This window comes from Colias eurytheme, chromosome 7 (genome assembly GCF_061535395.1).
Source record: "Colias eurytheme isolate Ceu_HAF_F1 chromosome 7, ilColEury1 Martin Lab GWU primary, whole genome shotgun sequence".
Lineage (NCBI taxonomy): Eukaryota > Metazoa > Arthropoda > Insecta > Lepidoptera > Pieridae > Colias > Colias eurytheme.
Window position 1 is genome coordinate 252,718 of NC_142986.1, and position 27,769 is coordinate 280,486.

General features: G+C 33.3%; 1 protein-coding gene across 3 annotated transcripts in view; it reads left to right on the forward strand.

The window, feature by feature from the left end:
* Positions 1 to 3,132: 3,132 nt before the first annotated feature.
* Positions 3,133 to 27,769, forward strand: part of Vsx2 (Visual system homeobox 2) — a 109,378-nt gene continuing 84,741 nt past the window's right edge. For all 3 annotated transcript variants that reach the window (XM_090103895.1, XM_090103893.1, XM_090103894.1), the window contains exon 1: positions 3,133 to 3,430. In XM_090103895.1, the coding sequence (XP_089960021.1) occupies positions 3,133 to 3,430 (298 nt within the window). The remainder of the gene's footprint in view (positions 3,431 to 27,769) is intronic.

Consider the following 27,769-nt stretch of genomic DNA (forward strand, 5'->3'; position numbering starts at 1 on the left):
CGATATTATCCAAAAGGTAGCATGAAACTGATCAGATTGGTCACCAATTTCATCACTTATATGTATGTGCATCTGAAAAGTTTAGATTAAAAACTCAAATACTTATTTACACTTAGACCTGCCGATTTTGTCAAACCCACACCTATCATTCTAATTATCTACCTACTGTAATTGAAGTGAAACTTCTTTATCGGGGTTGGACAAAAATTTAGTGTAACATTTTTGCGTTACGCCGTACGCGTGACATTTTTGCGTTACGCCGTATGCGTGACATTTTTGCGTTACGCCATACTCGTGACATTTTTAAGGTCATAAAGAAGTTTCACTTCTCAGGTGTGTACTCTAGTACACGCATACATTTTTTTTTATTGTAGGTATACTGACTAAAACCCATTGATTCTTCACCATACCTATGGATTGAAAGCGCGGTAAAGAAGGGACTGCACAAAAAACTTAAAATCTGGGAAAATTATAATCCTATTAAAAGTCCGAGCCACCTACCTATAGCAAACATGTGGATGACAGAAATATAATGAGACTATCATTTGTTTCGAATTTTACAACTAGGCAACACTGCAAAACTAGTAGGTTAATAGATCCCTAAACTTAAAAATAATATCCTAAATAACTGGATTTAATTTGAAAGCTCACTCCTTAATATTATGATTTTGCGCTTTTTTAATTTAATTATATTTTGTCAAGAATGTAGATACTTACCTTTTGAAGAGTTTGTTGCAAAATTTGCAAGAACGTTAGAAATTTTACTTTACCACACTTGATAAAAGTTATTTTACCACACTTGATTTTTTTCATAATTATTTTAGAGCTTTCTTACAGTTCGCTTTTTTACAAATTATAATAATATATCAGGCATCTACCTATATTTTAAACTTTTATTTATCCAACTAGACTAAGAACTAAAATCAATTATTTGAATAAATAAAATATTGAAGTAGAAGAGAGTAGGTACCTATTGAAGTATCGACTCTACAATTATAAATTAATCAATCAAAAAAACAATACCTATACTTCTGTCGAAAATTATCTTTTATATTTTGAATAAGATATTGAATTTAGGTATTAAATTATCGGGTATGTAAGTTAAAAATACTTTTTGACAAATAATTAGTTTTTACAAAAAAAAGAACCATCTATGTAGACATTATTATTACTGTCCTGTGTAGTTATTATGTAATTACTTATGAATAAATTTCTTTACAATTTTATCTGGATTTAATGTAAGTAGGTAGATACCTACCTCCTATAATAGATAATATTTCATGGGTTCTTAAAGATAATTTACCTATGGTAAAATTATGTTTTGACGATTCAAATTTATTTCTATAAGAAGTCTAGTTTGAGTTTACTCAGGTTTTACTTTAAGTTTATAAAAATTTAAGTACACAAAAAGAAACTTAGTTATAAGGTAGCTAAAATAAGAAGACACTGACAATAAAAAAACTTAGGTAGAGAAGGACCAACAATGAAGCGTTTATTTTACTATTTATTATATCCCTTTTTTCACATGTTTTAAACAAATAAACATAGGTAGGTAATAAATACCTACTTGTTTTAAGATATTCATGGTCATGTTACAAGGAAGAAAAATCCGTTTAGCATCATGATTATGTGGTAATTGTTGGAAGAAATTTCTAGAAAAAAATAGTCATTCTTCAAGATTTTATAAAATGAACATCAACTGTAGGTAGGTATGCGATTTAAGCCTCCTTTACATAATCTACCGATTCTAAACTAAATAAATGTATATAAGAAGAAAAAACTTTTCAGAAAGCTCATTCAATTAAATGAGCAAGTAACTAGAAAGATTATAAAAAACTGAAATACATACTTAAACGACAGGTACCTACCTATTAGGTATTATAAATAAAAATGTAGAGAAAATCAAAGAAGGCAAGGAATCAGCATAAAATTAAAGTTAGAATTGAATGAAAAAAGTAGGTATTAATTTTATTTCCATTTTCATTTATTAATCAGTAGAATGAATAGGTAACGCTTAATTGGGAATTACCGGTAACACTCAATAAAATAAAATTATAAAAATCATTGAACATTTTCCACTGTGAGCTGTCTATAGAAAATACTAATTTTAATTATAATTCTAACAGTCTCTACATTTTCAGAATAAATTAAAGCTTGGTGGAGTTTCAATAAAAATCTTCTATAAAATATTGAAAATTAATAATAATTTCATTATGCTCTTCAAGAATGAGCCCCTCTTTTTTGAAACCTAAAAAAAGGTCATCCTCAAAAAGAAATGACAAGATTTGTAGAGCTAGTCTGGGTTTTCAATCTCTTTTGGGCTTTGCGAAGCGAAATGAGCAAAAAAATAATCTTTACAAAAGCGTGAATTATATGTGGGCGTAAAAAGGCCTCTCTTTGTTTCACCCCCGAATCATATGGCGGGTAGGTAATGATCTATAATGGGATATTATACACTCGTGTGAATTCGCGGACGTAAATTAATACACCCTCCAGCGTTCGCTAAATAAGGCCTCCACCTTACCGCGGCTCGCGGAACCGCGGCGACTCACCTGCGTCGGTCAGACTCGCAATTAATCAAAATTAAACCGACCCCGCCGCCGCTCACTTTGAGCTCTATCGCCGGGCGCTGCGGTGCCAATTCGGTCGGCCGGCCTCTAGTAGGCGGGCTCGCCGCGAAGAAATCCGGCCAATAGAGTGCGGTAACAAAATATCCGTATTGGCTATTAGCAGGCTCCGCCCGGGCGCGGCGGGGAGGCTGCGGTGCCGCAAGGGCGTAAGTGCGGGCGCCGCCGCGCGGAACTGCGCCCTGCCGCCCGGGCATTGTGCCGTTGTTGCCGCGCGCGCTACCGCTCCGCCGCCGCGACCCGGAGGGTGGTGAATTAAGATTTTTCAATAGCGAAACCGAGTTGCCGGAGTTTCGAGGGGGGTTTCGTCGTTTTTACAAGGCGACGGGCGGCGCCGCGATCAGATGCGCTCGGGACGTCGCGGTGAGCGGTTGCGTGACGGGGCATAGCGCAAAACGTAATCATTTCGAAATCGTCGCGAAATAAAACAATCGAATTCAGTGTTCGGTCATCGAGTGTTGCACAGTGTTAAGATGTATAGGCGCAGTTGAACGAAGCGGTCGAGATGCAAGCGATGAGTGCGAACACGGGCGCGCCCAGGGCGCCGCAGCGGTCGCCGTTCGCGATACAGGAGCTGCTGGGTCTGTCGGACAGCCGGGAGAGCCGGGAGCGATACTTCGAGAGCCGGGACGATAGAGTGCTGAACTTGTCTGAAAACAGAGAGCCGAGAGGGCCGTACGCGCCGCAGTTCCCGCTGCCGGCGTCGATGGCGAGCCGCGTGGCGTACGCGGCGGCCTTCAACGCGCAGGCTGCCGTGGCCGCGGCCTTCCTTCCCGGGCCCCCCTTGCTGCATCCGCCGCCTGGTAAGTACAGCCTGCAGACAAGTGCAAAACATTTTTCAAGTGAAAACTGATAACTTTAGGTTACATCCCTTCCGTTACAAGCAAGAGAGACCAATCTACTATGAACACATTGGAGCCTGATTATTTTAAAATCAATAATTGAAATGTTTTATTTATCGCTAATAAAAAAACTGTAAATAAACATCTAAAAAAAAATTTTTTTTTTATGTTTAGGGATTTAAGTTTTATTAAGTGTAAAGTAAAATAATAGGTCTTATAAATAATAAATATTGTACTCAAACACTGTGAAAAATGAAATGGTATTAAAAAAAAATCAACTGTAGGTATTATAAACAGAAATTCAGAACTGCTACAAATTAAAATTTACGATACTACCTACAACTGACCAAGGAATACCATAATAACCTTCATAAGTGTTTAAATAGGTATTTTCTTATGAGAAGGAATATTTTTTTGATATACCTACCTAAGTTGTTAGATTTTATACTTCGCTCTACAATTACTCTATGTAGGAAAAATCAATTAAATTACATTCTTCTTTACAATGATTATAATTATACCTACCTATGTTAAATTTAAACCAAATAATTTTAGCTCTATCGCGAATTTTGATAACAATATTTTTAAACTCTACAATTCAAGAGCAAAATCTTATTAGAATTGCACTCGTTTAAACACTACACAAGGCGGCAGACAGACGAAACGACATGTAAAACTAAAAAATAACGCATATGAATTGAATTCGCACCGACGGCTTTGATTAATTAACTAAACGGTTTATTTCTTTTATAATTAGCGTTGAATAAAGGCTCGGAGCTGTCGGATCGAGTTTCTTAGTGTTAGCAATCGACAATCTATATTGAGGAATATTTTATGACCTTTTGTGTTTCGCGACACGTTCCAAGTGAGGTTTCGGATCTGGTTTTTGAACGATTGTATTAGTGTCCACTTTTGAGGTCTGTTGGAACTGAGGACTGCAAAAATGGAATGTAAAGCATAAATGAAGCAAACGAAAACTACTGGTAGAATGTTAGGTAGAGAAATTCAAACATTAATTTGTCCAATTAGAATACTTTTAGAAATGATTTGAATCAATAAAATATGATAACGAAATAGGTATTTACCGACTCTACATTTTAAAGTTTTCCTCATCTCTACATTTACTCAAACTGAATCAAATAAAGTATAGGTACTTTTGTTTAAAATGCTACTAAATATGAATTTTAAAAATGATATTTAATGAATAAAATATTAAGTGAAACGAACTAAGTTAAAATAATTAAATACACAGGTTTAATCGCAAGGATATTTTAAACAATTAAAAATAGTTTGTATACGTTTCGACCTACATGAATTTAAAATTTAAAATGAAGTCTCTATTTTGTAACAAAGTTTTAATAATCACTGTTCATCACTTTTTTCTACTGAAAAAGAAAAGAGATAGAACAGTAAAATAATATTTGAATAAATTATATGTAGAAAATACCTACATTTAGATATAGGTATTCTAGAAATAAATATTTTACAATACAAGAAGGTCTTGCAAAATTATTCAGAAATAATAACTACTCAAATACTATGCATTTAAAACCAACCTAATAAGACAGCTCTACATTTAACCATCTCTACATAGGTACATTAGAATTATTTATTCAGTTAGGTATAGCGCTCTATGATGAAATTAAAACCTAAATACGGGTTGATCAAATTTATATTTAATACCTACAAAGTTTCGAATTTAGATTGAGATAAGGTTTCTTTAAAAAGTAATAGTTACAATGTAATTATTTCTCTGAAATATATTATGTGTAGATGACCATTATTTACGAATGAATAACTAAAATTACTATTTCTTCAATCAATTATTTTTGAACAAACCTTTGAATTTTTTCGAATTCGTAATTCGCACATTTCCGTCGGCGCGTGACTCCCTCTTTCCAAATGACAATTTCAAGTAAACATTTCTTCTTAATAACAATAAATCTAGATTATTAACTATTACTATAAATATATTGTACACGTATTGTTAAACTACATACTTATAGGTAGGTACATACTATAATGTTTAAGTTAAATTAATCATCTTTATGTTTTTGTCTCTAGGTAGGAACATTTATAAAAATTGATGTCGAAACATTTTATCGGAAATATTTGTAAAGAATAGAGTGAATTAAAAACCATTGAAGACAGTTTTCTGCTCCTGTGAGCATTAGGGATTTAAACTTCTTTAAAAATAATATAATTTAAAAATTGACAGGTAGGTATCCTTACTATATTAATGTCTACCACAATAACTTTTTATTTCACATTTTAAAATATTATAATCTAAACATTAAGAAATGTAAGGTCATTATTCGTAGATACCATCATACCTACTTGAAATCTTTATCCTAAATCTACTAAATATAACTTCTAACTTAATATTATACTAACCATAAAGATGAATCTTTTACAAATTGACGCAAGAGTTTTAACAAAATCTGAGGGCATTATAGCTAATCAATACAAAGGTTGGAGCTAAGTTAATAAGGTTGGGAACAAAGGTTGTTAGCGACTGGCGTGCACTGCGCACAATGCGCCCGCGCACTTTCAACGACCATTTTATATTGCTATTCGTTCTTTAAAAGAGGTTCTTATGTGGTATTTAGTAAGCTAAGATTAGAAATGTATAAATATGTTACTAGATTTTATTAGAAGTAATGTACAGAGATATTTGTTTTTTAAAGTGTCTGATTGAAAAACAAATAAATCAAGAGCTATTGATGCGATGTTGAAAACTCATATTCTAACAAAAAGGCTGTATGAATTTTAAATATCAGGTACAACATCTATAAAATGTGATTTTTTTTATTTACTTACTAGATAACAGTTCAATTAAGCCTGTTAAATACAAATAGATATAAAAATAGATAAAATAAAAAGCTTAACACCACAGTGTTACACTGTAAAGCACTATATCTACCTTACCTACCTCTTCAAAGTGCCAAATTCAATCGTCAAAATAATTATAAGACTCTACGTCTTAAAAGACAGCGAATCCTGTGCCTCTACCAAAATTGATTAGTGTAAAATCATAGTTTTTATTAGAATTTAACTACCAGATGTCCAGATCTAAACAAATAAAGAAAATACAATAAAAAAATAACCCTATTTAGGGTTATTTTTTTATTGTATTTTCTTCAACATTATTCCCAATATATCTTTATCTTTAGCTACTAGTTTTAGTATTCATTAGTGGGTACACATTGCCTTATTCTTTAATAATTCTCCGGTCCGTCTTACACTTACAAAATAAACAATTAAAATTAGCATATTACTTCACCTACTTATTATCTTTATTATTGTTAGGTACAAACATTCGATGAAAATAACGTATATACGTATAAACGGTCACGTATTATTAGTAAAAAGGGGTGTGATGAAATAATCAAGTACTTTCTATTTAAAATGAAAATGAAAGGGAATTTCTAATCAATTCTATATGCCCGTATAAGTGTACCTATTTCATAGAGTATGTGCTTGACATTAGCTTGTATGAACCTGATAAATGTGAAACATATAAATCTATAGTTCTCCCCCTCTCTTCCCCTGTAGTATGTTATATATCTTTTTCTCTCTTATATGTATGTAAATGTAACGAAGTACATATATTTTAATGTGATAATATATTCTCTCCTTGATTCCTGTCATCAGATCGAAATGTTTCTTTTCAAACTAGCTTCTTTATAGATACCTACGCATTTCATTCATGACACTGCTATTATAAATATCTAAGACTAACAAAACGACCGTTCCTATTTCTGGTATATCTATCCTATACAACATAGCAGCTAAGTATAATACGAAATCTAATCGCTCATCCAATTAAAGCCTTCATTTATACGACCAAAGCTAGTAAACACGACGACACCTCACAAAGATTCCACAAAACGGCTTTATAAGAAACCAGTTGCGAAGCAAAGATAACAGGCAGCTCACACCTCACAGAATACCTCTTTGTTCCTCACAATGAGGGCTGGATAAAGCCCTCGAGATTCCGTCAACCTGATAATAGGTTAGCTGATATTCAAAATTAGTGGTCAGGTTAGACCGTTTTGTTCGCGTTTTATTTTGGCTTCCCTATTGTCTATCGGTTATTGGAGTCTTTAGGAAGCGTTAGGAATCACGACTTTTTTAGGAGACACCTGCATTAAGGGTTTAGATGTTATTAGGGAAGACAGATTGTTTTAAAAGTTGTTTATAATCGAACGAGAAAAGGAGGTTTTTAATAGAAACACACTTGTTTGATCTAGGCAGTTATACATACCAATTTGTTGTTACATGTTTCTACTAATATCTTTATATTATACCTCTTTTTAATGTGCATTAAAATCTCAAGTTGTATTGATGATTCACAATGAATTTCTTACAATAATGTGTCTTAGTTTACTGTGATTAATTATCATCATCATCGATATTTTGCTGCATCAATTCCAATTTATAATAACATCAATGAGCTTGTTGTTACATGTTTCTACTAATATCTTTATATTATACCTCTTTTTAATGTGCATTAAAATCTCAAGTTGTATTGATGATTCACAATGAATTTCTTACAATAATGTGTCTTAGTTTACTGTGATTAATTATCATCATCATCGATATTTTGCTGCATCAATTCCAATTTATAATAACATCAATGAGCTTTGGTGAAAGTTATTGTAGCATCGATTGTTGCAAACAATATTTTAAAACGATTTAATCTCCGCATTTTTCGTTTATAAAATAATCATAATCATGTCTCTGCGTATGCTGAAAAGTACCTACTGATAGATACAATTAATCGATATTTTGCTGATTTATACATGAAGATGTTTACCGTGTACCTTATATGCCCATAGACTATAGAGCAACCAGAGCCTAGATACTGAAATACTACAATTAAAGTGAGTGACCTTTCAGCCAAAATACTAAAGTTTAAATCAATATTATGCTTCAACCAAAATAGCATGGAAATACGGGTTGAAAAATATTGTAAAGTGTGTATTTCTATTTGTTTCATCTCGATGTAATGAGTGTCGAATCGATTTCAAAGATATTGGGCGAGGGTTGCGTGGATAAGGGGCTGTGTATATGGCGTCTATATCTACTCATATTGTAAGGGACCTGTTTCATTTTGGGCTTGCAATTACCGAAAATATTATTTTAAAGAAGCTGAAAAGAAGTGTAACTATACAGGTTTATTACTCAATTAAGAACCTACACCTTAAGTTTTGAAAACATGAACCAATGGCTAAGCTAACTAGTTTTAAGCCATACGAGTTAAGTATAGAATTTTTATTTCTACCTAGGTAGGTACTTCTAAGTTCTAATTTGCTGAAGACAATGAGTTAGAATGATTGCTTGAATAAGCTGTAAGGACTCTAGCTTTTAATAGAAAGTCCGAAGTAAGAATCTTTAGTATATATTGTAGTTTTATAGAAAAGTATACTTAAGTAAGATATCGTTAGATGTATCCACGTGTAGATGAACAAGCATTAACAAGGTTTTCAGCCTCAAGGTAGAGTGGACAGAGAGAGCGGTGTCATTGGATTTATTTAGTGTTTATAATGTTTAGTATTTCTTAATATAAAACGGATATCTTGACTTGTAACACAGTTTAAGGAATAAAATAAATAAGATATAAATACATAGACATTATACGGCTATCCTAATTATAAATAATCCTTTTGCAAATAAGTAAATAAAATATCTACACCACAGTATTACAATATATTTCCTAAATATATTGTAATACTGTGTCTACACACCCAACGATGCCCAGCCTAAAGAAATTAAACAATTTATGTTGTAGGTACCTGATATGGAAACCAGGCATATCTACTTAGTTTTTAATTTTAAATACAAAGAAACTATGTACATAAATGTGAAGGTTTAAAATGTTTTACTGTCAATTGCTTATGCATTATTAGTTCTTATCCTTAGATATAAATTGGTAATGATCTTAAAGTAAGTAAATTAAAATGATTTTGATTTTATGTTTGTGCATTATATAGTGGTAAAATAATGAGTGTTAATCTTATAATCACAGCTAAATGATAGCGTGGGCGGACGCTAGTTATAGCTAAAGATATTATATTCATTTAGAAAAATATTTCTAGGAAATTTTAAAATGTTCTTGATGAATTACCTCGAAATATGACGGTATGATTTTAACATTTATGGAGCAAAAAATGAGATTACAAAATATGACATACACGACTAATAGATATACTAACTGATCAGCAGTTATGCTTCTGTGAATATTTTTATAATTATACCGTTATGTAGAGCGTTCTGGAAATATTTATCGAAGACATATTGAGTTTTTTATGTGTATAATATGTAGATAGATTCAAAGTCAATTTAAAAATAGTTGGTATATATTAGATTTTACATAAGAAAATTTATTTAACACCATTAAATCAATTTTCATTTGGAAATTCTGTATTTTATATATTACTAGCTTACCGCCCGCGGCTTTGCCCGCTTTGTCTAAAACCTAATAAATTATATACTAAAACCTTCCTCTTGAAGCACTCTATCTATTAAAAAAACCGCATCAAAATCCGTTGCGTAGTTTTAAAGATTTAAGCATACAAAGGGACATAGGGAAATATAGGGACAGAGAAAGCGACTTTGTTTTATACTATGTAGTGATTTGTGTGTAGGTGTATGTTGATCTACATAGTAAAATATACTTTAAGTAGGTAAGTTGTTTTAACTTTAAAGGGCGTTGAACCCAAATAAATAACAATCAATAGAGTTATAGTTACCCAGAGTTGTTGAAAATCGCATTATATACCTTTTGCAGAGGCATATTTCGTCTTTAAAACTAGTAAGGGCGGGTCGAAATGTAACTGGGCTTACCTATACAAAGCGATTTTGGCAATTGCTAGTTCTCAAAGGCTAATGTGTCTGGAATCCTATATGTGTATTGTGTGCACCCTTTTATTTATCGATTAGTGCCTCTAATATGGAAAAAAATACTTTGAAGGGAAAATATACCGTATCTTAACAATTTCCCTTGGTATTTTCCGGAATAGTGGTGGTGAATGACACACAATTTAGTTTTCATAATGTAACATGTATTCATATGTGCCGCAGAACGGACAACCGCTGGGGCACACATGTACTAGAGTGGAGACCGCGGCTCGGCAAACGTAGCGTAGGACGCCCTGCTACAAGGTGGAGTGACGACATCCGCAGGGTTGCTGGGCATAACTGGCGTCAACGAGCGAATGACCGGGCTCAATGGCGTGCCATGACTGAGGCCTATGTCCAGCAGTGGACTAACATAGGCTGTTAATGATGATGATGATGATGAATGTAACATAATTTTTAGTGAAAGTTAAGTTTCAATAATATCGTAACAGTGAAACTAAGGTAAAATAAACTTTTACTTATACATTTCACGCAGCGAAGTCCAACTCTAAACAATGCTTTTGTAATGAAATCTTTTTCTACTGCTAATACAAAAGCGAAATTTTGTGAGGATAGCTCCAAGCATCTAACTGCTTCTTGTAAAAACATCAAATTAGAAAAATCTGGATGAAAATTGAAATTATGCAATATGATAGGACCTAAGGATAGGACTATGTAGGTAATGTGAATAAGCATACCTAATAATAGATAACTTTTCATCTGGGTAGGTACCTACTAAGCGAGTGAAGCTGCGGTTTGAAATTAGTATTAGATGTAAGTTTTATTTTAATGTTTAATAGATTAACGTGCTTATGCAAATAAGAGCATCACTTGTTTATAATTCCTTGTAGATTAATTTTATTTATCATCCTACTAATATTATAAATGCGAAAGTTTCTGAGGATGGATGAATGTTTATTACTCTTTCACGCAAATACTACTGAAGCGATTACAATGAAATTTGCTATGTAGGTAGCTAAACACCCAGAATAAGACTTATGTTACTGATTATCCCGGAAATCCCACTGGAACGGGAACTATGCGGGTTTTTCTTTAAAAACGCGGGCGAAGCCGCGGTCGGAAATCTAGTTTACTAGTAAACTAAACAGCTTTCTATGGTTTCATGTACAATATTTTTGAAGCCCTAATAATTGCGCTTTTAGTGTGGTGGTTGGACTCATCACAAGTTTATTATTAACAAGAACTCAAAGCACTCAAAGCCATTCAGGTAGGTATATGTACATATGTTGTTCTGTTATCCCTGTTTAAATTTTGTACCTGTGTTACGAGAGCAGAACTTACCTATTCTTTCCTATCCTACTATCGTATATCCTATCCTACTAATATTATAAATGCGAAAGTTTGTGAGGATGGATGTGTACTATGTGTATGTTTGTTACTCTTTCACGCAAATACTACTGAACCGATTACTATGAAATTTAGCACACATATAGAGGGTAACTTGAATTAACACATAGGATAGATTTTACCCCGGAAATCGCACGGGAACGGGAACTATGCGGGTTTTTTATGAAAACGCGGGTGAAGCCCGAGGGCGGAAAGCTAGTCTCCTATACAAGAAAGCTTGATAAAGAAACAGAAACTTTAATACAGCCGACAGAATCAAATTCAAACATTTATTTATTAATGTTTTTTCTAGAAACAGTTTTCAATCAACATAACTTGGATATAACATTCTATCTATCAAATCTAGGACTTGCCAATTCCAATAAGACGATAATTATTTACATGACTGTAGTATTAATTTAGCCAGGCTGTAATTCCAACATTAACGAAAAGGGTAGTCGGTTATTGGTTCACACACACACACAAACACACACACGCACACATACACAGGAACACGTGTTCCAACCCTTCCTTGTGGAACCGGTTTTTGGAATGGGCTAAGTTATGAGCGATAGCGGGATATTGTTAATAAAGGGCATGACTAGGATTTAATAATTGATTTTTGATAGGATTTCGTTAGTTATTTGGCCTATATAATTTATTTAAACCTAGTATACGCAAAGTATTTAATTAGTAAAGACGCTATAGGTATGTAGTAAATGAAAGTTTAATTTATTTCGACGACTAGATAATATTATGTATATTCTTTGACTATTTAACTCGTTTCTAGAGCTCAAAATAATGTATTTTCTCAATGTATAATACTCATGCGTAAGCAACAAAACTGTTTATACGAAAGAAATTACTACAAACTCATCACAAAATTAACCAATTAATTAATAATTATAGGTACAACAAAACCGCTACATCTCGCCACAAAGCCACAAGGCAATTCAAAGCGAGATCCGTGGAGGTGTGAAGTAAGAGCGCTCCGGCCGATATTAGCCGCGCGTTTCGACACAAACATCGCGCATATTGCTACCCGCGCGACACACGACACGACACGACACAACGACACGGATACGACACGATATTTGTAAAAATTTTGGAGGTAATAGAATAATAGGTAAAGTAGTGGAAAATATGTTTATTGTATTTAATTATGGTAAAAATGTGAGGTAAGTTTTTACTACTTCAGTTTGAAGAGAAAGCGTCAACATGCACTATTTACTCGGACTTATAGAGACGAATAAACATTTTTTATCAATTTGAAAATAGAATAATATTAATGTAGATAAAACAAATGAAGAAGAAGGACTAACCCTATCATATTGATACATATAATTAGGCAATTAGGTACCTACATAAATTAACTAATAAATTAATTAATCGCGATTCTTGCATGTAGCGGCACTATATCACGCGGCGGGCGGAGGGGGCTTACGTAGACAGTGCCTTTGTCCCGCGGCACTTATTGTTGTGTGATCGCTTTATAATCAACACATTATGCAGATCACCGTCTAGAGAACGGCTCAGCTCATATCGATTGGCCTCTCGCGTTCGGCCAGACGTTGCCCACTTGAAGTTCACTTGAAGAAGTGAACGTGAAATGAAATGAGTTTCAAAGTTGCAAATAAAAAAACGGCTACCTATGTCGGTAATAAGAAGACTCGAAAACGATTTAAAAATCGTTTCTAAGAGAAATGTACTTGAATATTTTGACTGCACTGCCGACTGTCTTGAAAGAAGCCAGACGTGTAATAAAATAGCACATAGGTAATTAAATAAATCGCAATTTAATACAAAATATAATTCAATAGATAAATCCTTATGTATAAAATGACGTTTTGGCGGGATTCACTTAAACACTCAACACTTTAAATTACTTTATTTTTACTTTAACACAATATTACACAAGTTACACAAGATACACAAGACCGATAAGCGACATGAAATTTCTTATACGTATTCAACAAAACATTTCGCTAGTGCGATGCAAAACTAAAGTGTCGCCATCTATTGGTAACTTATGAAACTAATTGTCGTAACTTGACATATTAAAACATAATTAGACATTCCGCCCACCAAGGACTAGTCCGTAACAAAAAAAAAACAATAAAAAAAACTAAAATATACCTCTAAACAAACAAAATATAACTAAACAAAACGTAACCGCCCACCGTGATACATCAACGTAGTGGCGTTAAACTAGTAACCAAACAAAATACATCTGACACTTCAGTCAACTGACCTTCTAGATTTAACAATTTTATAAGATATTCTATTCTATTAACTAATCATTTTATTTAGGCAAAACACTAATTTTACTCAACGGTCGTTTTAAATATCCATTCTTACACTTAATCGTTACAACGCGAGTTATATTATCTGATCCAATATGTTTGTTTACAATTTTTCCTAAAATCCATTTAGAAGGTGGAACGTAATCATCTCTAATTATACAAATATCATTAATATTAGGTTCTTCTAATTTCGAATTCCATTTATACCTCTGATTTAAAGTAACCAAATATTCTTTAGACCATCTACGCCAAAAATTATTTACCATTTTTTGAATAACATTCCATCTTTCTAATTTATTTATATTACAATCATCATAATCACGATCACTTATATTTATAACCGGTTCACCTATTAAAAAATGACCTGGGGTCAGTGGGAGAGGGTCATCTGCTTCACTACTTATAACAGAAATTGGCCTAGAATTAAGACATGCTTCAATCTGTGACAGTACTGTAGCTAATTCCTCATACGTTAAAATGCTGTCACCTATGACCCGTTTCAAATGGTTCTTAGCACAACGCACTCCGGCCTCCCATATCCCTCCAATAATATTTTCTAAGTCCATATAATAAAGTATCAGATTTTTCCAAGTCCTTAGAATAAAATCTCAAATATTTTCTAAGTCCATACAATAAATTCTCAAATTTTCACAAGTCCTTAGAATAAAATCCCAAATATTTTTCTAAGTCCATATAATAAAATATGAAATTTTTACAAGTTCTACTTATCGGAAATTTTTCTAAGTCTTTCAAAGTCCAAAGTCCATTCTAGGTTTCGGCACCATGTATAAAATGACGTTTTGGCGGGATTCACTTAAACACTCAACACTTTAAATTACTTTATTTTTACTTTAACACAATATTACACAAGTTACACAAGATCCACAAGATACACAAGACCGATAAGCGACATGAAATTTCTTATACGTATTCAACAAAACATTTCGCTAGTGCGATGCAAAACTAAAGTGTCGCCATCTATTGGTAACTTATGAAACTAATTGTCGTAACTTGACATATTAAAACATAATTAGACACCTTAGAAAATATCATAATGAATTCACTTTTTGATCATTATTAATTGTTAAACAATCAACAACAAGTTACAAAAACAATTCGAAATTCTATCGACATGTTTACAATTGATCGAATTCTAGAAAACCTAAAAAACTAAACAAAAAACACCAATAGCAAATATCAAAGACGTGTAATTAATGAATATGAAAAGTCGAAGTGAAGCTGAGTGCTATAGTATAGCGAGGTGGTACTGGAGCCGCGGCTCGACACCTTCGCACAAAGCTTGCGACTTTAATAGCTACTTTCACACCACTAGTGGAATGCCTGGCGATGCTTGCGAAATATTTGTTTGGGGATTTTTTAGTTCATTATTGAGTTTTACATTTTTCCTGTACATACACGTTGTATGTAAAGGAAGGGCGTAGCTGTATATGAATATGAAAATTAATCATAATTCGCTACTGGCGAATAGTAGGTATTATGGAATAGAATGTGGTAAGATTAAGTTAGGTAAGTAGGTAGATATAGGTATACCTATAGTTGAGAATTTAAACCAGAATGTTAGTTTAAGATGGTGGGCTGACTATATATGAACTCGTGTCACAACATTTGTAACTTTTCACGAGCTCTACAAAATGGCAAAGATAACCAATTTAACACCTCCCTGCCTGTGTTTATAATGTGCTATCGAATAAATTTGGAGAGCGAAATATCTATAAAACTTAAACTTATCTATCTTATCCTATGTATCCGTCTATCTCATCTTATGTATCTTTAACTTATTTTAGAATACATTAATTCCCATCTAAAGCAGAAGTATTTCGTACACCAGTGCAGTGCTACCAAAGCGAATAAAGACCAGCGCTCAGTGCACTAACGAAAATATTTACCACAAACAAACAGTACAATCGGATTTATTTATGAGTTATAAAACAAACAGTTGGCAGTCTACAGCTGACGGCGTAGAGTTCACATTGTAGGGCGCAGCCGCCCAGCCGCCCACGACCCCCCCATTTCTAATTAGCCTCAAAATGAAACTATCGCCCCCACACGCTAATTTAAACCCTAAACCGCATGTTTAAAGTCTAAAGTCCCACACAGATAACAATAATAGAGGACACTCGACCTCGCAGTGCGAATTTTTCTAGTTTGTTTGTTATCGAGACAGGTGTGAAGGATTCTAAACTATCGCCTGAGGGCTCTCCAGTTAGGATATTGTTGAATTGACTAATAAGTCAGAACAATGGATCCTTTATTTTACCTTTGTGCTTTGCGACGGTAGGTATCTTTGTGTTTTGCGCTGAAATTGGAAACGGTTTTGGTGGAATTCAAATTGGCAATCTCGCTTTGTTTTTAGGGTTTTGTGAGAAAATTAACAAACGTTGATTGAATGCACACAATTTCAATAATTTGAATATGTCCTCTAAATGGATGATTAAATTAATAAAGAGCTTGCGTTTGTATAATTTCTTAGAAAACAACGTTATGTACGGAATTAATTAAATGAAAAATTAATTAAGTGAAACGTGGAATTCTTGGACACAGTACTGAAAGAGATGTTAACCACACGACTGTGTACCTTATACAAGTTGTGATAGAGTCGACAATTCAGTTGAATCACTTCAAGAATTTTCCAAACTGGAATACAACCTCATTATAAGAACTCCAATAAATTTTTAGCGTCGTCAGAAGTTTTCAGATCGTTCGTCCTTGTCTCTCGCGGGGGGTTGAGCTATGTTGTGTCCCGCTCGTTGGCCGATTATGATAATATCCCCGGGGCAGAATATAAATTGGGCGCTTATTTACAATGAGTTATTTAATACGAACGTATCATCGTTATGGTAATTTTATTAAATATTGTGTTGTTCAGCGCTGATATTGTCGTACTTTATGGGCCATGATTTGAATACGAAATTGAGTAAATATGTAGTATGTATTGATATTAAATATTTTATTATGACTGCGATCATTATTAGTAGAAGAAAATGGAAATATCATTACTAAGTAGAGTTTGGTAGGTACTAATGTACAAGCTTAGCAACCTCCTCCCCTTCTATTTAGTGCAAAGATCATCCAAAACCAAGCACCTTTCATGTTATAATATCATGAAAAATATGTACAATTAAATCAATTCAAGCATTTTTAAAAGCCTAAAGAGACTAAATAAATATTACAGATTAGTTCATCATTATTACAATACGTATACACGATTCAAGAAAACCGCCAAAAACCGCAGAGCTAAAATCGGAGCACAAAAACAAAACATATTTGTCAGTAGGATACGACGTTCCCGGCCGCCGTCCCCACTTTTGGACTTTTTGACGCAAGATGGCTTAATTTCGCTTTCTTAAAACCTCCATTAGCAAGGGTCGCACGGATTAGCATTAGGACAATGTACAACTTCAGAGGGACTGGTTTTTGTTCCGTAATTACGGTGTGAACGTTTTATTTTTTTAGAAACATGCAACGGTTTTTGGAAGTGTTAGCTGGTAATTAGATTTGACTTTTACCTTCTAAATCTGTTGAAGAAATAACGCTATGTCTTATAGGAGTGAATCGTAATATCTAGAAATCCTTCCTTCGCTACTTCGCTTGTAGAAGCAATTAAAAATGCCTGTAAAACTTTGTAAAGTTTAAAGAACGGACAAGAAATGAAGACTCCGCGCCGCAAATAGGTCATAGTTGTATGTTTGTTCGTTCAATTGGGCTGTGCGAGGGTGTGAGGGGGAGGGGATGTCGCGGGTGTGCGCGGGGAGGGAGGGGGGGGCACGCGGCGCCGACTTCATTGTTAATTCACTTTCGAACCAAACCTTGCAATGACAATCGTTCGCCGGCGCGCGACACAACGGGCAATGAATAAATTAACTATAAATGCCAATGATATAATTATTCATATTAACATTGTAATCTAGTTGAGTGGATAATTATTCCTGCCTATTTATGAAAAACGGTCCATCAGCTTATGTAGAGCGTTTTGTTTATGACTTATTACCTAAGTAGTGATTAAATTAACATAGATTTGATCTGAAATTATAAAACAAAAGCCTATAAACGTTTTAGCAATAGATTTTGTTTTATAATTTGATTTAGATATCACTGAGTACCATAAATAAGTAACGCTTAACGAAGCACTACGATTTTTCTTTAATTAACATGTACCTACTACAGAGCAGAATAGCTCTACATAAGCTAATTTTTCACAATAAATATGTATATTGTATAACCCTAACGAAAAATTTAAATTTTATGAAGAGGAGAAGAAATCTCCTCCTTATAATTATGTCAATATTCAGTATTTAGTGTGAAGTCCCATGTCCCCTAGTGGGGTAAGGGGCAGATGTATTATGTATTATACATCTGTTTCACTGATCGATTTTCTTTATGGACAAGTAGGTGATCAGCGTTCTGTGTCCTGCCAGACCGAGACATTTTTTTTCTTCGTTTCCACCGGGAATCGAACCCAGGACCCCTCGGTGCTACGCTCACGCGTCAACCACTGTACCAAGGAGGCGGTCAAATTCAGTAATTAGTAATGGCTAAGTTGATAATGTACCTACATATTACCATCACCAACCAGAATTTGAATTTATTTCCAATAAGATAACTCACATGAAATTATTTATTTAGAACCCAATAAACCCATAATTGGACATACGATTAAACAAAACCAATGTTAACAACTGACCCTAAAAACTCACTTAATTAAAAACGCAAAAAAGCAACTACAATATTCCGAGCCAAGTGTGCCCCAAGCCGAATCGGAATCGCTTAATTCCGTCACCGTATGAATTCGCTATTTTCTTATTAAACGCTATCCACCGTTTAATGAGGGTTTCCCGGGGCAAGTCGCCGCTAATATATTAATGGCTGTAGGGGCAATCGTGTGCCCCAGCCACCTTGCGGACATTGCTTTGATATTTTAACGGGTTTATAGCGTGATTTTTTAAGATTTGTGGTTTTGGTATTTTTGATTTTGATATGCAAGATAAATTCTTGCATTTTTATTACTAGATACTGTTTTATTTATATTTTTATAATATTTTTCTGAAATTTGATATTTGAAAGAGGTGTTTGGTTTGATAGATTTATCGGATAGTTTTTTTCTGTAGGTTTATCTTAAGTTTTATACTTACTTACTATATTAAAAAACTCTTTTGCCCAAGAAAAAAAACAATCACCTGTGTTTGCAAACGCAAGAGCTTTTTTTTTTAATTGAAATTATATTGTTTGCTCAGTTGCTCTATATCTGACTTAAAGCCTCATCTTATAACTATGCATATCTGGAGAATATAAAATTCAAAAGGATTTCACCTCGGGTTTGCTGTAGAACTAGTAAAAAAACTTGATAATATGACCTATTTGTTCAGATTATAATCAACGAACGATATTAAAATTCCAATAACATAATATTATAGATTCATAATACATAGATGATAGAGAATCAATGAAATCAATATTCTGTCTGTTGCAAGTATTCAGTGGATATAAACTTCATCATTTTAACTGTTTACATTCTTTATTTAAAAAAAAACGCACTGTTTCGTATAAATATTCCCAACACTGAAATACCAAACACTTGGAAGGTGTGAAAACTTGAGGCATTTTCAACTTTGACCGAGATTCGTACAAAAAAACACGAAGCTAATTTCCCGTAAAAGTTGTTCCATTTGCCTACAATTAGAACAGAGTAGGACCTCAAAATACCCCATTTTTCTCAAGCATACAACGGAAAAGCTTAAAAACTGACGTATATACAGCGCTCAGCACGACCATTTTGAAACAACAAGACGCCACATTTCATTCTTCTGCAAAAGCGTCTTCAGAATTTACTATGTCCGTGAAAAATAATTGCCCCCGGGTGGAGGCATTCGAATATGAGCTCTATAGCCCGCGAATAGAGCTCGATTGTACGGAACACGTGAAATAATGCTAACTAAATATGAAGACATTGTAGTTAGTCGTTTGTTTGCTACAAGCTAAGTGCCAATTGGTTGTTTTTTTTCTTTTTGCGTCGTTATGCCCCCCGCCCGCCGCCCCGCCGTCCTCGGCTCGATTGTCACTCATGTTAGCGCGAGGTGTGTTCATTAGTTTTTAGAGGAACAATAGCTAGGTGTTAGATTGTAAGAGAGTCGGGAACAAACGACTATTTGTACTTCGAACAAGGCCTGAAGGATGCGAGGAAGAAAGGGAGCTTATTATGCTACGCTGTTAGGCGTTGTTTTATTTGATATTTAGACGGGATTAGCTGAGCTCACTTTTGAAAGGAACGTGAATTATCAGGGTTTATGCAGCTTTTAACATTGTATGTAGCTTTTTCTGCAAATAAATTTTATAATCACACAATTATGTAGTTTTATTTCAGTTCTTTAGATAGTACCTTCTTTTAAGTAATCTAGGAGTTCTTTTTACATTATATAATATATACCTAATTACTTTTAAATTAATGTACATATATTTTTATTTGCAAGCTTACGAAATCAATTAAATCTTGTTTCATTGTTAAATATTTATATCAGGAGAAAAGGTAAGTATTTAATTAAGTTTGGTTTATCTAAGTATAAAAAACTTTAACATTAAATTTATGTAGGACTATTGCTTATCTACTGGGTATTTACAAACATTTTTAACTGTAGAATAAATTTATGAAGATAAAAATAATTTGTCAGTCCTTAATCGATTTTATATTTGCAAAAGTAACTTCAAGCGCATAAAGGAAAAGATAAAAACGGTAAACCAGTCCCGTCTCGTGATCGTTTTTTTCTATCTATACTAATAGATATTATAAAGAGGAAAGGTTTGTAATTATGTATGTATGTATGGTTTTCACGCATAAACTACTGGTACTGGACCGATTTCAATTAAATTTAGCACACATATAGAGGGTAACTTGGATTAACACATAGGCTAGGTTTTATCCCGGAAATCCCACGGGAACGGGAGATACACAGGTTTTACTTTGAAAACGCGGGCGAAGCCGTGGGTGGAAAGCTATAGTTCTTTATAAATTTATATTATAATACCACAATAATATTGTAATACTGTGATAATACTGTGAATATAGTTAGGTATGTTGCTACAAGGTACAACTATAGGTAACAATTTTCCTAAACACTTACAGCATTGAGACGCCTTGTATATTGTATATGAGTGTTATATAAATAAATTATTCTAATAGGCCAGCACAGCACATGGGTAACACTCGACAAGGATTAGACTAGCGTCCCCTCCCGGAATCGCCCGCGGCGTCACCTTGAAACACCTATGGAATAACTGTACCGTACGCCAGGCAAAAATTCGCAATATAAACACGAATACGTGCACGCGAATATCGCCCGTATCGCAAATAACTTTAGCTGAAATTCTAGTGTGGCAATAACGGTAATCGCGTAAATGCAATGCAGGAAACGTGGTTCGTAATAAACACGTTTTATACTTGAGCCGGCTAGTGTATGTTGACCCCTGAGAGTGTCTGCGCGGAAGCCGAGCGGGCCTTGGCGACGGGGCGCCGCGGGGGGCGCGGGGGGTCTGCGGGGAGTGGTGGGCTGTGGGCCCGTGTGCCCTAGTGCTCACTTCACACGTAGGACAAAGAGTCCTAACTGCCTGCTATTAAACCCGTCCCGCGCCCCGCGTTTCGACGTTTTGATAGTGATGTCATTATAACTTCTTTAATCGGTGATTTGTTGTCGATAATTGAATTGCAGGTTTAATTTTTTGTTACGTTTTTTTACAGGATTTTTTTGTAGAGTTCAAACAAATATATAGGTCGATTCGAATTAACACGGAATTAACTTAACTTAAAAGTATTTTGTTATTTGACATGTAACTAATACGTCTGCAGGTCGATTGGGAATTGGGGAATTGGGAAAATTGGGATTCCAATCGTTTTAAATTTCAACTATAGTGGTAATACGATAGATACATCCTACTTCCTTGATTATAATATACTTATTACGAGCACTTGGTTAGAACATCAGAATACATAATACATAATAATAGAGTAAATAATTGCACTAAAAATAGGTATCTCTATGTCCGACTCTATATCTACCTACTAGAATTTCTAAGATTATCCTTGCAAATAAATAAAAAAAATATAAATAAAATTAATCAAATACAAAAAGTTAGAATTTCAATTTCCCATCACTAGCGCATGCTTTCCTTATGACGTTCCCACTCAAATTAAAACCTAAAAGCTATTTGCATAAAATTCAAAACGCTTTGTTTACTAGTCATAACGCGACGACATAGTCCTTGCACATGCGATTTTCAACTTTATTTTTCGTGTTTGCAAATCGTCTTTAGGGTTGATTTTCCCGTGTAGCGTCGTACAATGATTTGGCCAAGTACAGCCGAGGGCGGTAGACGAAGACGCATCTAGATTGTTTTCAAAATATTTATTTTACTTTTCAAAAGAATATGACGAACATTCTAGATTTTATATCCTAGATATTTGAAAAACTAGTGCTTTAACAGCCTGGAGATACATCATTCTGTAAAAAAATGATGTGCATACCTACTGTATAGATGTGGGTGTGTGTGGTTTTGTTGTAGTTTTCATTTTAAAACCGAGTTTATTTGTAACTATTTCGACTGTTGATTTAGCATATCAATAATGTAATATTACTTAGGCATGTAGTAGAAGTAGTACCGCCTCGTACCTACGTATTTCAATCGCGGTAGAGACGAATGAAATAATCTTATATGGCTATTTTATTTTGTTTTATGATGTTGAATACCTACGTATGGGTTTTCTTATGACTAAAATGTATCTTTCTACGCTTACACAACTTTACTATTTGACATCTTTTGTAAAAAATTAAACGAAAAACAACGGAAAGCTGAACTAAAATATTATCAAATCAATTTAGCCCACTTCTATTAAAATGTCTCAACATAAATAAAAAATAAGGCCAATAATGCATCTTTGTGGATACAATGAACAATGTGTGAGACGTCCATTATTCGATTCAATACACCTTTGTAGCAAGGAAGTGGATCCAAAGTAATCCCCTGTAATCCGTGAGAGGCGTGGCGCTTGTCAAAATATTGTGAAGTATTGTAATTTAATTTATTGTAATTGTAATTGAAGGGTTGAATAATTCAACTAAATATAGGTAATACTAGCTTGCAATGTATGAATGGTAAATTTTCATCCCCCATTTCACCCCCTAGGGATTTTGTTTATGTATGTATGTAGGTATCAAAATTAGTATAAATTTGTTCATCAACAATAAAAGTAAAAACAGCAAACAGGAAGGAGGATTTAAAAGGAACGCTTTTTACCTACAAAATTACCATTATCCACATAGAGGAAAGAAACATTGCATTCATGTAGGTACATAGAGACATATAATATACCTACTTATAAAATTTATTAATAAATCAATTGAAACCTTCAGTCTTCTTCTTGCAAAATGTGAAATTATACAAATTTACGAATTTCTTAAATAAATACCAACAATCAACAAGCTAGTAATTTTTTCAATCAATTTCACGGGCGGCGCTTTTAAACCCCAATTTGTTAGTTTTAAAGCATTTTTTTGTTTAGTTAAAGTGAAGTGGCGCTTCGGGTGTTTTCACAAGTTTTTGCTCTTTTACGGAAATCTTTGTTTATACAGGCTACCGTTCAATAATATTGAATACCAATTTTGTGTCATTTAATCGAAAAGATTGTGTTTTTAGGACAATGTTACACTTTAAATTTACTTTGAGTGTCGCAAAAACACAATAGCACCGACTTTTCGTGTTACAAGTAGAATTGAGATTGAAAAAAATTAACAAAGTGCGGTAGACAAAATAAATAAATATTGTCAAAATTTACAATGTCGGATAAAAAACACTGTAGCCATTCAAAAATATAGTTCAGTATTATATTGAAAGTTACAATTAAATAGATTTATCGGTTTTGGCTCTACAATGCAGCCACAAACAGACATAACAATACACTTTAATCCTACATCATCCTCAAGTCACTATAAAACATAAAAGATATTAAAATACAAAATCCAATAAAATGCAATTACGCTGCAACCGCATTATCCAACATATGAGTGCAATAAATTAATATCCAATACAAAACAGGGGATAGTTAATTGAAAGCGTTCTGTCACTGAGACTTGTAATCCGCCAAGAATGTGACGACACAACCCCACCAGAATAACATGACCCCTCAAGTACTTCACCAGACCCTATAGACTGCTAGCGCTTCATACAATCGGGGGCGTGGAGGGTCAAGTTACACTGGTCGGTAGTAATACCGTCTAATACACATAGCTATTTCAATTACTAGCCCTCTAAATTCCAGGGGCTAATCCGTTAACAAAAGAGCGCTTATATTTGAAGTCATTTCTGTTTAATTGAAATTTTATTGCAGACTGGAATAAAGCGACTGTAATGCAGCACTGATAGACCGCGTTCAATTGGTTGTGGCTTTTGTTTTATGAGAGCGCCATCTTTAATTAAGTGTGTTAAATTAAACAACATTACTGATTAGGTAATTATTATTTAAATAATAGAGCTTGGTCTTTTATATACTTGAAATAAGGGTTTTTTAGTCTGGATGTCATGTAAAATGATTAGTATCTAAATGATATTATGTTACCTAGGTACTCCTGTGTATATTAGTTCCCTACTACAAGTTATTTTTAAAAAAATCCAGAAAAGTTCCAAGCCTATTGTAACCACACACTCATTCTATTATGATAAATAAATTGTTTAAAAAATTATTTAAATCATATTGCAATACACAACCAATTCTCTTCTTAATTTTTTATGAACATTTTTCAAAAGTAGACGGAGAAGGAGATAAATTTGAAATGGATGATAGATTACAATAGATAGGTACTGATGATATTTATTTTTAATACTATACATTCAAGGTAATAGATATTTTGTTTTTTGTTTTTGTTCTTTGAGTAAGTGCTGCGTAGGCTTCGTAGCGCAAGAAAGATAATAATTATAATCATTAACATCTTTACATGAACACCTATAAAATAACAAGAATTAGATACTTCACAAGAGTTAAGAAGTTATCTAGGCTTGAAAAAATTGAATCGTTAAACAGACAACCTCGTTATCCATAATAAGTTATAATGATAAAACTTCCAACTCGTTATGAACATTCCTTCGACCCGTAACAAGTTGGAAATCGAGCCCCTTGTACTTAATCTAAGCTGAACTATACTCATTATTCGTTTAATAAGTCCTCAAGTGACGTCATTAGCGGGTTATCCAGTTATCAGGGTCGTTAGAAGCTGTTGGTTGTGGAATTAAGATGCAAGGCACGTACTGCGTTCCGAGTGAGCTACACTGTTCATTTAAATATGCCGGGTTATGCGATTTTTTTGAACGAGTGACCGCCATCTTGGAGATTTTACCGCTAAAATATTAATTACAATGTAATGTAAAGAAGATAATAAATTTGAATAAATAATATGGCAATAATTTTCAGTAGCTGAGAAGTGCCAAAAGGTCAGTATAAGCTGCAACGTAGAGCACTGATTTTCAGTCGCTCGTGACTATAGGAGCAAATCATACAAACAAAATATGATTCTTATTTCTACGTCTGCACAAAAAATATAAAAAGGGTTCGAAAATATAGATATAGATACAATATCAATATAAACCATGACACAATATTTTTTTGATTAGGAACCTATTACTTTATCATATAGGTACAAAAAATTGGAGATAAAATACATCTACTTATCCAATCCTGTATGTGTATACCTACTTACCAACGTCATTCCTAACATTATTACATTGTTCGATATCTAAATGAGACTTTTAAATTACCAATTATAAAATCAAATATAGGTATTATTTTAGCTAATACGCAATATGGCCACCCATACCAGGCCCTCCCTTGTTGAGGGCACTCCTGTTAATTAAAGAGTGCCTTTGAGGGAATCCGATACAAATAAACAATAGATCGATAATTAAGACGAACTCCAGTAAGTGGATACGTTCATAGATTCGTTAATTTGCTAACGTTACTTGTCAATGTCAATTTAGTTTATAATTATCCGAATCAAAGCTAATGTTTATTTATGGTGAAATATGGTAGTGCCTAGTGGTCGATATTAGAAAAAACTTTGTAACAAAATCTCTGAAATGTATGCCCTTACCTACCTATTTATTGAATATAATAAAATTATAATACAACTTAGGGCCGATTTTTCAATCCTTAGTTAAAACTTATTCATCGAATATCGTATTAAACAACCATTTTAAAAATGTCTTACTTGCCCACTTTTTGACAGTTTTTAGGTGACATCTGTATATTATTGTGTAATACTTTATTGGACGGATAAGATTTAACCAAGGATTGAAAAATCAGCCCTTAATTGTTTAAAAGTCACTCTACATTTTACTATTAACATATTAGAACACCAATGATCATTTTAATCCCAATTATTCCTAGCTAAAAATATTTGTAACACGAGATAAAATTAATTTTGTATGTAAACTTTTCATTTAATATAATAAAATTATGAAGAACTTGGGCGCTCCTGATGCCGCTGAAGCATTAGTTTAAAAATAACCATATCCCTTTATGATATATTCTACAAACTTTTTACAAGAGAAAGGAAAATATATTTCATTATTTTACCAGCAGTATATTGTTCTACACTACACAATATATCTCCTAATTTAACTCAAAAAATTAACACTGCTCTTTCGATGTTAAAAATTCTTATAGTATTGAAAAGCTATCTATACTGCCATCAGATAATTTATTCTCAATACTTTGGCGATGTTCTTTATAGCCAGGACATCACACCCTCTAATTTATCTAACAAATGGTTGTCATTGTGAGTCACTTAACGTGTAGGAGTGATCTCAAAAAGTCAGCAGCTCATTATCTCAAGAGTGTATTGTGTGATGCAACCTGACACCTCGCTATTGATGGGTTGCCATCAGCTGCATGTTACGTTCAAATCTAAGTGAAAAACGTTACAATCGACTTGGTTGTTAAAGTATATTGTCTTCCCTAAAGTAGCTACTTATAAATTGCTAAAATTACGCTACACGAAGTCAAATCTATTCGTATTATTAAAATACTTTGTCAACCTTAAAATAGAGTGTAAGTTTTGAATGTAATTGAAATTAAAAGTTACTAGGAATTTTTAACTATGTTGGTGCTGCAGTTAATAATTTTTTATACGGGTTATGTCAATAGATAATATTTAATCATATTTTAGTTTCAATGAAATCAAATATTTTAAATATTTGAAGGTTCTAATTAACTATTTATATTTTAAATGTAGAGCTGTACAAAGATTTAAAAACGAGAGCTTAATAAATTGTTAAGGTATGAAAAATAGAGATAGCAACAAACAGAATAAACAGCTGGTAAAATTAATTATTTGAATTTGACTAAATAATCATTTTATGATATCATCCCGTGATGAACTAAAAATGAATTTATTTTTGTAATAGACATAAGTAGCGTAGAGCTCTGAAAAGCCAAATTAACATAATGTTATATTAATATAATTTATGAGTTACATCTACGTCCTTAAAATTTAAAGATTTTGTGCATAATTTTATTATTTTCGGTAAAAAGTGAAATCTTTATAGGTTTTGAAGGATTTGCTGTGGAAAGCTTACTAGTCCATATTTCATCATGTTATTTCAGTATACTTTTCAAAGCGTAATATATAATTCAAAATCTTATATATAAAATTCTCGTGTCACAATGTTAGTCTGCATACTCCTCCGAAACGGG